The following is a 15,832-nucleotide window of genomic DNA, read 5'->3' as shown; positions in this document are numbered from 1 at the left end:
AGAGATTAGTATTGGCCAAATCTTCATCCGAATAGCAGAATGGAGAGGGCAAAGGCGTGGCCGAGGGAGGAAAGCTAAGTCTACCTGACATTCGGTAAAAATCACAATAGGGGGCGCCTGGGTGGCTCTGGTTTAAGCCGCTGCCTTCGGCTCAGGTCATGATCTCAGGGTCCTGGGATCGAGCCCCGCATCGGGCTCTCTGCTCGGCAGGAAGCCTGCTTCCCTCTCACTCTCTCTGCCTGCCTCTCTGCCTACTTGTGATCTCTCTCTGTCAAATAAATAAATAAAATCTTTAAAAAAAAAAATCACAATAGCCTGTTGAGAAAATGCCGTCGAACAATGGGGGCTGGTTTCCGGATGTGCTGTGTCATCCTGACACGCCCGTGTTGCCCCGGCTCCACGCTTACCTGAAACATCTGGATGATCATTCCTGCCTTCCTCTGCACAGAGCAGTGGGCAGAAACAGAGGGACCCCAGCTCTGGCGGAGCTGGTAAATGAGTAACCAGATCCGGGAATACACGGTAACACCGGCTGATAAAGGTTCTGGAAGAGAAGGGCAGAGTGACCCAACAAGACCTTCCGGAGGAAGGGACATTCAAGGGGAGACCCAAGGACCACCCAGACCACGAGCTGTATGCCGCTGGTATTTCAGGTCACAGATGGCGCACGGTGAGCCCGAAGGAGAAGAAAATCATCCTGGGCCTGAAGAAGGTCAGATGTTATCCCACGTACAGTGGGAAAACCAAACAGCGGAGAGAATGATGATCCGATCTGCATTTAAAGGGGGAGAAATATTCTGGCTGCTGTGGAGAGCAGTGGGGTGGAGGATCAACGAGAACAGAAGCGGGAGATCCACATGTGGTCAGAAGCGGTACGTGCTCCAGAAAGTGACCCTGAGAAGATGGACAGGTAAACAGACCCAAGACATTTATTGGTAGAATCAGGAGGATCAGCCAGACAGGCGGGGAGACAGTACTGTGTGTGTGTGTGTGTGTGTGTGTGTGTGTGTGTGTACTTACCCCTCCTACTGCTGAAACTTAACTGTATTGTTTCTACACCGAAATACTAACCTTTCCTCTTAAAAGCAGAATTACTAAATTTGTACTGGGTGACGCAGAGAAGTACCAAGGAATATTATCATTTGCTGTGTTGATTTATGTATATAAAATAACACCAATTGAGTGAAAATAAAAACAAAACTATATTTGGCCAAATGCTTTTAAATTTTAATTTAAAAAGATTAGGGCGCCTGGGTGGCTCAGTGGGTTAAGCCTCTGCCTTTGGCTCAGGTCAGGATCTCTGGGTCCTGGGATCAAGCTCACATCGGGTGCTCTGCTCAGTGGGGAGCCTGCTTCCTCACCCCCCTCTGCCTGCCTCTCTGTCTTCTTGTTCTCTCTGTCAAATAAATATATAAAATCTTTAAAAAAAAAAAAAGATTAAACAGTGATTATCCCCCTTGCAATTCTGATTGAATGTCCATTGTTCAGTCTCTCTTGATTTTTCCCTTGGGAATATTCACAGGAAATGAACGAAATGAATCCAAAAATATTCATATCCAAATCTATAAATTATAGTCCAATTTCATTTCCATTCTATGGGAGCATTTTCAACAGCACGCAAGCCCTGTCATAAGAGGATCTGCCTCAGCTGGGCAACTCACAGGGGAATAATGGATCTGTGGATACTTCTAAATCTTATCAGAACACAAGGACTAAACTATTCTAAACGGGCAGGGCTGCTATCCTCGGTCAGTTCTGGACTTTCTGATGAATATGGAGGTTACCTGGGCAAGCTGGTTTCCCTCTGGCAGAACCGGATTATCAGCTTTTGTGGGCAGATTCTTAAGTGAATTGATTTCAAAAGATGTTGGGTGCCAGGTGGAGATTACAGGAGACCACAGGTGTGGGGTTTGGGAAATACCTTTAAATTATAGAACACAGTGATAAAAAGGCAGTTCACTATAATGGCTATAACTTTCCCCTAGAAGAGTTTGACACAAACAGATAGCTAATCACTGTGCAATCTCTACTGAAAGCCAGAAGAATGCCTTGAGCCACCCTACCTGTAAGCGTGCGGTGCGCGTGGTATTTACCTGAATCTCTTCCCATTAGGCTGTCCCCGTGCCTGCTCCCTGCTTAAAGTTTTCCCTATACCCCATGACGTCACTATTTTAAGGAACAGCCCAAAGATCTTCAACTCCTCTTATCGGTGATTGTTGTAGGAACAAATTAGGGTAATGTTTGTAAACAGCTTTGAAAAATTTAAAAGTGCAAAGCAAATGCAAGTTAGTGTTATAATTACTTATGATTTCCTATTATGATTCATCTGTTACCTTTTCTCATCACTACAGACTTGAAGGAAAGCACAAATATGCAATTATAATAATAAATATCATATTATATAATAGTATTACATTGCTTATTCTTAGTCCTCGACAAAGAGATAAATGCTAAACTCTCCTTAAATGATTTTTTTAAACTATATCTATCTTGATTTCATCCCAAATCCTGAAATCTGGCTTTCGCAGGATGAGATCACGGCATGTGTATTTTCTCAACTCTCCCGGTGATTCTGACGTACACCCTGCTTCAGAGTCTCTGCATCGCTTTGATGAAGATGGCAAGGGTACAGTCGTATAAATAAATAATATTTTATTTATAAAATTTATTTATATTTATATATAATATATTATATATTTTATTTATTTATAAAAATAAATAAATGGTCAAAGAAATAAAATTCACTTGAATGTACGTAGCTAAATTGAGATTTTAAAAATACCACCATCCTTATAAATTAGCAAGGTAAAAAAACACCAATAACCTGCCAGTTAACCCACACCTTTCTGCACATTATCAGAAAATGTGGTACCGCAGAGACCACGTCTCCGCCTCCCCCCGCGCTCCTCGCCGCGGTACCTCCGGACCCTGAAACCTGGAACCTCCCCGAGGCGTCCGCCTGCAGAGAATCAAGCCCAGAGCCCTGAGCTGTCCTCCTCTCGGGCTCAGGTGCTGCGTAGCAAAGGCTCTTTGCAGCCAGCGGGGCCCGTCCCGCGAGGCCAGCCGCGCTCCCAGCAGGCCGGCGCCGGGGAGCGGGTGACCGAGCCGGTCCTGCGTGGCCCGGACCTGCGAGTGTCCCTCCCGTCGGGGGCGCAGGCGCTGCGAGACGCTCGGCTCCGGTGATGTGCGCAGCACGTGTGCGTGCACACTACACCCCCCCACACACACACCCCACACACGCATGCACACTTACACGCGTGCACACCTGCATCCCCACATACCCCTCTAGAACCCACGTCTGTGGTGGTTCCTCGAAATTGCTTCCTTTGGCTTCCAGTGTCCCTCGCAGCTTTGCAAATTAGTTTCCGTGGTTAGTCCCCAGGCGGAGGCCCTCACCTGGAAGGCAGGTGCGTGCGGAAGGCGGGCGAGCCTCCCAGAGCAGCGCGGTCGGGGCTGAGCTGGAGGCTGAGTGACAGCCAGCGGCTCGAGTCAAAGTCCTGCCTCCATGATTCTACATCTGCGGCATTTCTGTCACACCGAGTCTGGCCCGGCTCTCTTCTTTAATTTCCTTAGAAAAGGTTTCTCCGAGGGGTCTGGCAGAAAAGGTTTGCCTTTCAGCGTGACTGCAACTTGGGCTCCTGCTGTGAGCTGTTAATGGTGATTCCCTGAGTCCTTGGTCTGCGGTGGGAGAAAAATCTGCCGGACCAGTGATATCACAAGGATGAACATGGAAAGGCCACTTTTACTGATGATTAAACACACAATTTAGAACACGTTTAGAAAGAGCTGTTCCAATGTTTCTCTTCTGTTCTCACAAAAGTGTGATCAATCTCGTGCGTTACGACTCACCCTCCTTCCCCTCCATCTGCCACCCACCAACAGCTTTGTTACAGAGTCAGAAAATCCTGACCACTGCTCTGGAAAATGACCCAAACCTGTGCGGGTCCATTAAGCAAGCGTGTCCTGAAAGCCTTCTTTGTCAAGGCCCGTCTTTCCCAAGGTGACTGTGTCTCCTGACTCTGTGAACGTGCCCATGTCAGACGTCGCTCATCAGGCAAAGCCTTGGTACTTATCCCTGATTGATGAAGAGCAAATGCCCAGACGGCATCCCTTACCGTGGAATAGGGGAGGGCGGGCTCCAAGTCCAGATTGGCCTCAGAAATGCCTGCTACCTTGCAGACCCGACTGTCTCCGCAGTTCTGAATCAGGTACCCGAACACACAATTAGCGTCATGTGCCAGGCGTTGAAATTCATAGGAGCACACATTTTCATTTAGGGAGAGGACAGGCAGAACGATATTTTGGCCTAGTAACTCCCTCATCAGGCTCTAAGTCAGGAGGATGCAAACATGTAATTTCAAACAGCATTTTTTTTTTTTTTTTTGACAGACAGAGATCACAAGTAGGCAGAGCGGCAGGCAGAGAGAGAAAGGGGGAAGCAGGCTCTCTGCTGAGCAGAGAACCCAATGTGGGGCTTGATCTTAGGACCCTGGGATCATGACCTGAGCTGAAGGCAGAGGCTTTAACCCACTGAGCTACTCAGGTGCCCCAGCCTTTTTTTTTTTTTTTTTTTTTTTTGAAGATTATATTTATTTGCAAGAGAGAGTGAGAGCACAAGCAGGGGGAGGGGCAGAGGGAGAGGGAGAAACAAACTCCCTGCTGAGCAGAGAGCCTGATGTGGGGCTTGATCCCAGGGCCCCGAGATCATGACCTGAGCAAAAGGCAGACTCTTAACGAACGAAGCCTCCCAGCACCCCACAAACAACTTTCTTGGGGGTGCCTGGGTGGCTCAGTGGGTTAAGCCTCTGCCTTCGGCTCAGATCACGGTCTCAGGGTGCTGGGATCAAGCCCTGTGTCAGGCTCTCTGCTCAGCAGGGAACCTGCTTCCCCTTTCTCTACCTGCTTCTCTGCCTACTTGTGATCTCTCTCTCTCTCTCTCTGACACATAAGTAAATAAAACCTTTTAAAATCCTTTTTAAAAAATCTTTCTTTTGAAATAATTTCAGACTTACAGAAAAGTTGCAATTAATAGTACAAAGAATATCCATATAGCCTTCAAGTGGGTTCCCAAATACTGACACTGTATCATATTTGCCCTATCATTCTCTCTTGTCTTAGTATTACAGCACATTTTTTCTGAACACTTGGAAAGTAAGTTGCAGACAGGATGACCCCCACTCCTGTACATACTCTGGTCTTACTAACCACACTACGATTATCAAAAGCAGGGAAGGAGCCTTGATGGAGTACTGTTATCTATCCTAGAGATCTTACAAAAGTTTTACCAGCTGTCACAGTAATGTCCTACATAGCAAATGAAAAGGAAACAGAATTTTAAGGCTTTTAGGGAAGAGCCACAATAGCCCTGAGATTCTTTCCAGTAACAGGAGAGCATAAGAACTTCCAGGGCTCAGCACACCATAGTCCTGGTTGAAAACATCTCTTCTCAGTATTTCGGCCTTGACACCTTCTGAATCAACACTATTTTTTTTTTCTTTTTTAGAGGGAGAGAGTGTGTGTGTGTGCAGGGAGAGGCAGAAGGCAAGGGAGAGAATCTTAAGCAGGCTCCACACCCAGCAAAACCTGATCTCACAACCCTGTGATCATGACCTGAGCTGACAGCATGAGTCAGATGCTTAACCGACTGAGCCACCTAGGCACCGCTGAATCAACATTCTTAACTGCAGAGTGAGAAACCGACACAGAGAACCTTGATCATGTGCCTTTTATTTCTTCTCTGTTTCTCTTTTGACCAACTTAATTGATCGCAACAGCATCTTCCTAATGCCTGGCACACCCAAGTCACTATCTTTGGTTCAGGGAAATTCAAGGTCAAATAAAATGCAGTCTCAACACCCCTGTGAATCAAAATGTTATTAAATAAACAGCGGCTAAATTAAAATAGTGATGAAAAGGAGAGGTATGATAGATTATTGAGTCCTTAGAGTTTGGTAGATGCCATATCAGGTGATTTCTGTACCTGTCTCATTTAACTTTGACACACATGGTGAGATTAGCATTATCTTTCCTGTTTCATCAATGAGGAAGTTGAGGCTCCTGAAATAAGGAAATCTGCCCAGCATCTCCACTCAGTGAGACTCAGAGCCATAACCAGAACCTATCTCCAAAGCCCATGCACTGCTCCAGGAAAGAAAGAGGTGGGCACAGATCATGAGGAGCAACAGGAAGGGAGAGAGCGGGAAGGAGAGAATGAGTGAGGGGAAGGCAGGAAGTCTCCCGTGTGAGCAGAGACCGAAGAACGAGTAGGACTTCGAGAGCAAAGATGCTGCCCAATATCATTTTGCTATAAGCTCTCCTTGCAAAGAGTTGTAGGGTTACTTACATGGCTCAATTATTAAAACAACATAACCATTAAAGGACCATAAAAATAATCTTTGAGAATAATCATGATTAACAGTATAGGCTTTAGAATCAGAAGACTTGAATTTGGTTTAATTGGCTTCTCCAGTGATCAACTGTGTGACATTGAACAAGTTACTCTCACAGGCCTCGACTGAAAATGTTGGAGTAATAATAGCACCTACCATGAATTCCATAGAGCCCCGAAAAGTAATAAATAACCATTCAATATATCTTAGCTGATATTGATATTAGACCCTCAACAACAACCACTAGTACGCCTGGTTCTTACGCATGGTTATTGTTTTTATTAGCTTTCCAGAGGAAACCATAGTCCCTCTGCTGGGGCCTGCACTGCCTTGAAATTATACTGACAGGTGTAAACCAAATGAAGGAGGATCTTCTGATGTTTCTTTTTATAAATGTGTAATTAGAGGTACATGGACTTTTCTGTTCGGCTTTTTCATGGAACAAAGGATAATCACTGTTTTCAGTGCTCCTACAAATTTGTATAATCATCACTGTCCTGTGGCAATGCAATATTTTAACAAGCACCTTCTGTGCTCAGTACACAAGGAGACTTCAGTCTCCTTTAAAGACTGAACTGGAACCTTGGCAAAATAGGGGACTGCATTGGGATAGCGAAAAGTGTTTCCCTCCGATATACTGAAAAATCTGAAGTGATTAGGCTTTTGTGAAAGATATTTATTTGGGCTTCTACACGACCACCCATGACCAGTTGTCTATAATTTGGGGAAAATATTATACTACAAGAAAGGTCTCCAAAGCACCACCTCTATCTTAAAATGAATGATAAACAGAGCTTCTCTGGAAAAGACGCAGACCTCAAATTTACAGTAGAGCCTGCAGCGACATGAACTGAGTGATTTCTACAACATTTCCAAATAACCTTTTTTCTTGCTACAAAGTAATACATTTACACTAAGCAAAGTACCGATAATAAAATAGACAAAAATAATATGTCAACTGTAACATTACCGTATCCTGGACAGAACCACATTTAATTTAGCTATTTTGTATAACATTTCAGTCTCTTCTGTCCTGTGTGTGTGTGTGTGTGTGTGTGTGTGTGTGTTTAAGATTGTATTTACTTGACAGAGGGAGAGAGAGCATGAGCAGGGGGAGCAGGAGAGGGAGAAGCAGGCTCCCCGCTGAGCAAGAATGTGGGCCTCGGTCCCAGGACCCTGGGATCATGACCTCAGCCAAAGGCAGATACTTAACCGACTGAGCCACCCAGGCGCCCCTGTACATGTTTTTAATTCATCCTTCAGTCCACATGTTACAAAATTAAGACAGTTTTCATTTAACAATATTGTATTAATGCTGTATTGTGGCCATAACAAATTACCATCCACTTGATGACACAGCACAAATTAAATACGTTAACAGCTCTAGGGGCCAAAGGTCAGACATAGATCTCACTGGCCTGAAACCAAGTTGCGAGCACAGCCACGTTCCTTTCAGGAGGCTCTAGGAGAGAATCCATTATCCCACCTTTTCCAGCTTCTAGAAGTGGCTGTGGTCCTCGGCCGGCGGCCCTTCCATCTTTGCCACCAGCTCGGGTCGACGGACCCTTTCTCATCCTGCATTCTCCTGCCTCCCTCTTTCACTTATAAAGACCCTCATGATTACATGAAGCCCAGGATAATCTTCCCAACTCCTGCTCAACTAATTAACAGCCCTAGTTCTATCTGAAAGCTTTCTTCCCCTCTACTATGCGACAGAACCGAGGCACAGCTTCCAGAAACAGACATGGACAACTTCTGGGGGACATTATTCTGCCCCCCCCACCTAATAATACATTCTAAGTATCTTTATAGTTCTTAATTCTTCTTGTCTCTAAATTCTCATTTGTCATGTCCACAGTGCATTTTATTGTATGGATAGACCAGAAACCATTAGACCATTTTCCTACTATGAGGATAAGTAAGATTTGCCATTTCCTGGTCAATAAAAGTAAGAAGCTATAGCTTTCACTGTTATTGCTATACATATTTATATATTAATATTTCTAAGAAGGCAGTTGATGAGTTTCCTATCAGTTTATACTTCCACCACGCAGGTGTGAGCTGATATCTCCTGATGCCTTCACAGATACTGACCATTATCTTTCCTTTTCAATCTTTGCCAAATGGAAAATTACATTCCCTCTTTATTTGCTTTTTTTTTCATTCTACTGAGACTGAATATTGTTTCAGACTTATGTTGGCCACCCAAGGTTCTTCATCTGTACAACGCATGCCAATCATTAGAGAAGCCTTGTTAAGCACGTAATCATGTCAGCAACCTTGACAATGGTTTGTGGGAGGTGTCTGCACTCCTACTGAAACCCCTCCACTCCCGCTATTATTAAATGCCCACATTGCCCCTGCGTTGCTGAGTGCTAAGAAAGCTCCACTTGTACTCCATGGGTATGACACAATTTCCACGCCCTCTGTCACTGATGGAGTGACACTTGATACCAAGTGGCAAGATGGCTGTCGCTGGGCCTGGGCTCCACGCCAATTAACGTTGAATGCAAACCCTCTAGAGATGACTCTTCCTCCTTTTTCAAGTGAACGTTGCCTCCTTAGATCTTTCACTAGTGTGTTACTGGGTGACCCCCCCCCCTTGATGCATTGAACCATTAGGGCTGTATTTCTAAACTGGTAGAAATTCCTGCTGCCGGCTGTTTAGATTTGCTGGAACTCTCACCCAGCGTAGTATGGCCCACTGGATTTTAGAAGCTGTTCTCATGTTTACATTAATCATTATTATTTAGTACCCTTTGTTTATGGTTCTCACATGCATTCCAGAAAAATAAACAACTCCTATGCAGTGAGCTGCACTGCACGAATACAACTTTGCCTGATGTAATGGACCCTTCCACATGCTTCATTAGTTAATTTAAGCATGGTTAATGCATGCGAGTCATTTTCCCTCATTTTATATGCTTGCTTCTTTTCTTTTTAAGATTTTATTTATTTATTTGACAGACAGAGATCACAAGTAAGCAGAGCAGCAGGCAGAGAGAGAAGGGGGAAGCAGGCTCCCTGCTGAGCAGAGACCACCCCCCCCAACCCCAATGCAGGACTCCATCCCAGGACCCTGGGATCATGACCTGAGCCAAAGGCAGAGGCTTTAATCCACTGAGCCACCCAGGTGCCCCTTCTTGCTTCTTTTCATTTCACATTTATTCATCTGAACTTGGAGGGTGGGGGAAGATACAGAAATTTAAAACAACAACAACAACAACAAACCACAGTGAGTCTTCTCATATGAAACACATCCCAGTGTTAAAACAAATGAAAGAATATTGTGCGATTTCCAGGAAAATGTCAATAATGCCTGGCTGAATTTGAACAAATATCAAAAGGCTCAGAAATGCTTTCATCCCAACCAGAGGAAATCTTCCAAGGTAAGTCAGGGGAGGGAGGAAATCAGGCTGCAGCCAGGGACCAGGGAGAGTCTGGGTCCCCCAACCCTGCACATCACCAAGGTTTGTTTGTCCCGAGTTTGTGATGAATCCCGCTTCTCTCGCTTCAGAAGCTGCCCTGCATTCTGGCCTTCCTCTATGCAGATTTCAAACCAAGAAGTAAGCACAGCATGCTCCTATTTTGTGTTGGTGGTTGATAGGCTAGCCATATTTGAATGTCATCTAACACCAATTTTCAGAATTCTCCTGCAAAGACATATCTTGCTAGGCCAGATGTGAACACCAACCAAGGTCCCCAGTGCACAGCAGGCTGCCCAGCTCAGGGGTTGGGGGCCCCCGGCTGCCTCGTGGTTGCGCTGTGCCCCTGGGCTTCCACTTCCCTCTCTTAGAATCAGAAAACAGTGCTGACTTCCTCACAGAGTTTCCGGAATTAAATAAGGGAATACATGTTGAGTATTTGATCTGTCGGTTAAAAAAAAAAAAGGCAGCAGTGAAAATCAGCATCTTCTCTTACAATTCAGGAACTAACTGGCCACAGGCAAGAGACTCACTTTGGCTTTCAGACATCACCCACGGAGAAGATAAAGGCGATAAAGTATTCTTCTCCCTCCACCGACCTCTGGCCATAATCATGTACGTGAAACTCCGAATTCGAATTCAGGAAACGGTCAAAGTCTGTGAATTCAGCCCTTATTTGTATGAGCATTGCAAACTTACGGAGATGATCTGACCCATCGATTGTTCAGATCAGGATTAAACAGTGGCTTTACCATGATTCGTTCTCACGACTAGTCCCCATGGAACCTGCCATCAAACTCTTCTTAACGGCATGGACTCAAGACCGAATCCACAGCCTTAGTCCTAGCTCCTAGATGGAGGTTATCGTTAACCGAAGGAACAGATTTTGAATGAAAAGTGGATTATACATTTTCATTATCTCAAGATGTAAGTCACTCCGCTGTAACGGTACCAAAAATCCATAAAAGAGGTTCTCAAACACTGTGCATTATCGGGCCCTTCACCTGGGACAACCATTTCTGATCCTTGTTTTCTAGGAGCTTTAAGTACTGGGAACTTAACTTCTCAAACCATCCCATCCAAACCTAGAAACACTTCAGTGGATCCCTGAATGGACTGAGTCAACAAACATTTGCTGAGCTCGGCCACATCTTGAACCCTCCTCCCGGAAGGCAGAGATGCCAAGAGAGCGGACTTTAAGTGGTCACTCTTGAGGGCTTCACGGTCTCTCAGGGGATGCAGAAGTGAGTCAGGAAGGGCACCTGTAGCAGAAGGGGACCCGCTGCATAGGCTCCACGTACATGGTCAGCAGCTCTGAGGTGGGAGATCTTCAGGACTTCCTAATGCAGGACAAACTCTTCCTCCGTGGGGGACAACCGCGTATACCTGACGGCCCAGGACGGTTTCTGGAGGCGATCCTCCTCATCACTCACCACGCCACACCCCTCCCCTCTCCTGCCTCCGAACAGCTCCGGGCATTTCTGCAGAGGCTCCTCTGGTCATGCAGCAAGCCCTTGCCCTCTGTTTACGCGGCAGCGACTGCCACTTGGCTCCTCAAGAAGAAAAGGAGCTGCGCTCTGCTGAAAGTAGATGAAGACGTGTCACTGCTGGCAAATGAATTCTACTTTCCTGCCCCCGCCAAGAGTGCCAGGGGAAGAGAATTTGGGAGGAAAATCAGTGTTTGGTCCTGACCAACCCACCTGGGATTGGGTCCCGGTGCTTACCAAGAAAGGAGAGCGAGTTCAGGGTTCAGCAAGGATCAGTTTTATCCAGATCCGGGCAGGTGGCAGCCCAGATCTCAGGAGCTCCGCATCATCAATTCTGGAGCCAAAGCTGAAGAAAAAAACCCCTTTCTCTGCCTCTTAGCATCTTCCTCCATAACGAGATGATAATAAAACACGTGTTTACGTCACAAGGAAGCCACTTAGAAAAACTGGCTTAATGCCTAGACAGGTTTTTGAACAGACGCAGTGCTCCCGAGCAGCGTAAAGCGTCCTGCTTGGTTAATGCCTCCTCCCTCTGACAGGCCACCCCCCTGGCCTGGCAGCAAAGTTGCAGGACCTTTTCAGAAAGCCAGGGCAGCAGACCACCCTGCCAGGGCCGCCAGTCTCCAGAGCCTCAGAGAGATAACGACCGGAAAAACCGGAAAACAAGACTCGGAAAATGGTACGTCTTGCATTAGATGGGACTTGATAAACGTGCCAATTTTTTAAATGTTTCTGAATGTAACCGCAGAGCCTCTGGTTGTTTCCCGCAGGAAACCTCTGTCACTCGAGGGCAGAAGACATCCCCCAGAGGGAAGCGAGGACAGTACTAGCAGCACGGTACCAGGTGTGGTAGGGACCTGGTGTGCCGCTCGCGGACGCCCCCCTGACACATCTGCCCCCGCTTAGCCCGAAGAGGCCAGGCCTGTAATGGTTCCCTTTTCTGTGTAAGGTCACTGAGGCTCAGAGTTAATAGAAACTAGAGATGCTCATGCCAGGACCATGAAGAGAGGACGCCTGAGCAGGAGGGGACACAAAAAAGCTTTATCACATGCTTCGGGTCCATTGATGGGAAGCTCATTTAAATGATTAAAACCTCTTAAGTATTCTCCAGGATATTTCTAAAGAAACTACGTTCCCTTTTCTAATACAAATAGGGACACCAAAGAGACAACACGGTGGTCTCTAAAGGTTCTTGTGATGGACAGTCCTTTGCTGCGTGAACTTGGTAAGTCTACAGGTCTATTTTCACTCATATACCTGTCCAAGGGCAACTGGGTGCTGTGGTTGGTTAAGCAGCCGACTGCTGATGTCAGCTCAGGTCAGGATCTCACGGTCATGAGATCGAGCTCGCTGTTGGGCTCTGGGCTCAGTGCGGAGGCTGCTTGGGCTTCTCTCCCCCTGCCCTTCTCCCGCACTCTCTCTTTTTTCTCTCAAACAATAAATAAATTTAAAAAGTCCTACACAAACGCCTGTCCGGATGCTGCTGTGAAGAGGTTTTGTAGACGCGAATCAAATCCATAAGCAGCTGACTTTATTCAGAGCGGTTCTCCTAGGAAACCTGGATAAGCTGCTTCAGCTGGTCGAAAGACCTGAAGAACAGGACTGAGGCTTCCCTGAAGGCATGCTGGCTGGGGACAGTGCCTTCGGAACCTTCCAGAATTCCCAGCTTGCCCTGTGGATTTCAGACGTGACCAGCCAGCCTTACAATCGCGTAACCCAATTCCTTGCAATAAGTCTCTCACAATCTATCACCGGCTGGTCCTGCTTTCCTGGTTGAAACCCTTATTCTGAGCCAGTTCTGAAAATGTTCACCGTAATTAGTGTATAAAAGCCTGAGTTAGTAGAAGATACTGTGCATGTATAAAAGCTAGTATTACAAAGTGCATTTTTAAGTGGTTTTAAAACTTTCCCTGCATTCCTATTTACTGATGAGCTTAAGCTCTCTCAGAGGAAGGACTCGGAAAATCACCTTGCTAAGCCAAAGTAAACTTCAAATTAAAATTCCTTTTAAATGATTCTGAACAAATGCTGAATGAACAGTCTTAATAAAATTCCAGAATGTTAAAAGACAGGGACTCCTTCCCTCTGATTTAAAGGACACATTAACGTACCCCCATCTATCAGAGGGTGCCCACCTAATCCCCACGGAAATGTCAAACAGCATTAATTAATTAACAGCACAGAATATTCAAATAGCATTAAAGCAACGCCAATGACATCCTGAATGCCTCTAGCTTGGTGACCTCGGACAAGTCTCAACATCTCTCCATCTCCGGGTCTTCATCCATGAAACAGGGATACAAAGAGTGCCTGCCTCCTAGGACTATCACGATGACTAAGTGAGTTAATATTCTGACGTGCTTAGAAGAGTGGCTGGCACGTGGTACGCAGCATTTATTTGTGGGTTTGGGAAGCTTGGCAAGGACTTCACAGAGAAGCTGGTGCTAGAAAGCCTTGCATTAGGGGCAGAGCACCAAGTTCGCTCCTGAATAAGGGGGAAAAGGGTCTGAGCAGAGCTTAGAGGCAGGAAAGAGGAAAGCTCCTTCGGCTGACCCTAATTAAATCAGCCTGGATGGTTCTTACTAGAAACCCCAGGAGAGAATGAGTGCCAGATAGTGGTCAAAACAAAGTTCACATTCTTTTTTTTTTTTTTTTCTTTTTTCTTTTTTAAGATTTTATCTATTTATTTGACACAGAGAGAGACCGCGAGAGAGGAAACACAAGCAGGGGGAGTGGGAGAGGGAGAAGCAGACTCCCCGCTGAGCAGATGCAGGGCTCAATCCCAAAACACTGGGGTCATGACCTGAGCCGAAGGCATACGCTTAACCCATTGAGCCACCCAGGCATGCCCAAAGTCCAGATTCTAAGTCTAAAATGCCATATTCGAGATGCCTTTAAAACTATATGTTATGTTTTTCAAAGGCATTTTATGGCTAAACAAGCGCACAACACCGTTAAATGAAGCCTAGCAGGTTTCTTTAAAGGAGGACGCCCCTCGTTTAGATTAACGCCCCATCTACTAATGTGTTGCCAACAGGGTGCGCCCCGCGGCAGCTCCCGAAATGGGCACCGCAACCCTGGTGCTCCCGAGCACCTGCCAGGAGCATGGTCACAGGGGCACCTTGTGCAAACGCCGGCGGCAGGAGCTCCATTTCTGAATTCCTGATGCTCCGCCCGCGGGGTCCTGCGGACGCACCATCCCCGCTTTCCCACACACACCGCGCAAGCCCGCGCGCGCCCACCACCCCCTCTCCGCGGCTCCTCCGCCCCAGGCTATAGTCCTCTGTCCTAACCATCCGAGGGTCAGGTGCCGGCGAGACGGAGCCTCGGCCCCCCGGGGGCCACGGAAATGATTCAAACAAGCCAGTTCTGAGCCCGCTTGCCCGCCTTGCTTGCCTGTCCCGAGGAAACCACCGTAAACGCTGCGGCGCCCGCTTGGCCCTCGCTCCCACCGGCTCCTGCCCACCCCACGCCCCCTCCACCGCCGCTGCTTGGGAGGGGGGGTGACCCCCTGTGGCCTGGCAGGCCCCTCTGTTTGAGGACTGTGAGTGGCAAATTATCTGTTCAATAGCAGTTGCTGATCTGTTGGCCTCACCATACCCAAATAATCTTAAAACCTACATTTTAAAACATTGGTGCTGGGGTGCCTGGGTGGCTCCGTGGGTTGAGCGTGTGACTCTGGGTTTCCACTCAGGTCACGATGTCGCAGTTGTGGGGGGGATCGAGCCCCGGGTCCAGCTCTGCGCTCAACGTGGAATCTGCATGAGGTTCTTTCTCGGTCTCCCTCTGCCCCTTCCCGTCCCTGCTTGGCGCGCGCGCGCGCTCTCTCTCCCTAAAGTAGATAAATAAAATCTTTTTTTTGAAGACTTTATTTATTTATTTGACACAGAGAGATCACAAGTAGGCAGAGCAGCAGGCAGGGGAGAGGGGTGGAAGGGAGAAAGGGAGAAGGCTGCCCGCTGAGCAGAGAGCCCGATGTGGGGCTCCATCCCAGGACCCTGAGATCATGACCTGAGCGGAAGGCAGAGGCTTAACCCACTGAGCCACCCAGGCGCCCCAAATAAAATCTTTTTAAAAATAAAATAAAACATCAGTGTTGGCAATGAAGAAATTTAAAGACTTTCAATCAGAAGAGTCACATTATGATGTTTTATAAGTGTTTGTCTTAAGAATTACCTCCATACCTCTGTACTACATTCCATGTCTCCACAGCATCCCCGGAGTCCTGGGATTGAACATTTAAGTGAGAGATGCAGCCGAGTCTGGAGAGCCCAAACTCCCACCTCTCTAGAAGTCCTGAGAACCTTGATGGGTATTTGCAAGCACAGAGGATCTCGAGAACCGACGCTTAAACGAGACCGGATCCCCTGCGAGTGTGGGCAGAGGAAGATGATGGACCATGAGCCAGCTGCAGCTTCTTCTCTGTGTGTAGATCTTTCTAGAGGCTACGGCAATAAAGATCTGTGATTCACCCAAACTTTTCAATCGGAGATGCATGTAGGGAATTGAGAAAAACTAATCCTGTCTCGAC

At 46.8% G+C, this 15,832-nt stretch overlaps 1 protein-coding gene across 2 annotated transcripts; it reads left to right on the top strand.

Annotated features, from left to right (window-relative positions):
• The first annotated feature begins 375 nt into the window (after nucleotides 1-375).
• Nucleotides 376-12,470, top strand: LOC123953804. Of its 2 annotated transcripts, XR_006820976.1 has the most exons (3): nucleotides 376-910; nucleotides 10,318-11,980; nucleotides 12,072-12,470. XR_006820976.1 is itself a non-coding variant. In XM_046024177.1 (2 exons), exons 1-2 carry the CDS (start codon nucleotides 496-498, stop codon nucleotides 10,524-10,526), a joined length of 624 nt encoding a protein of 207 aa, XP_045880133.1. In that variant the 5' UTR covers nucleotides 376-495; the 3' UTR covers nucleotides 10,527-12,470. The 2 variants fall into 2 exon arrangements, 1 of the variants encoding a protein (XP_045880133.1); XM_046024177.1 differs by having other exon boundaries at nucleotides 10,318-12,470.
• Nucleotides 12,471-15,832: the final 3,362 nt, after the last annotated feature.

Source organism: Meles meles, chromosome 12 (assembly GCF_922984935.1).
Source record: "Meles meles chromosome 12, mMelMel3.1 paternal haplotype, whole genome shotgun sequence".
Lineage (NCBI taxonomy): Eukaryota > Metazoa > Chordata > Mammalia > Carnivora > Mustelidae > Meles > Meles meles.
This window is presented reverse-complemented; position numbering and strand designations above follow the sequence as displayed.

What these genes read in the sequence shown, in the direction of transcription:
- LOC123953804 (XM_046024177.1), top strand. Translation starts at nt 496, where the DNA reads ATGAGTAACCAGATCCGGGAATACACGGTAACACCGGCTGATAAAGGT. An exon ending in GACCCTGAGAAGATGGACAG is followed by an intron (nt 911 to 10,317) that starts GTAAACAGACCC and finishes CTTACAATTCAG; the next exon opens with GAACTAACTGGCCACAGGCA.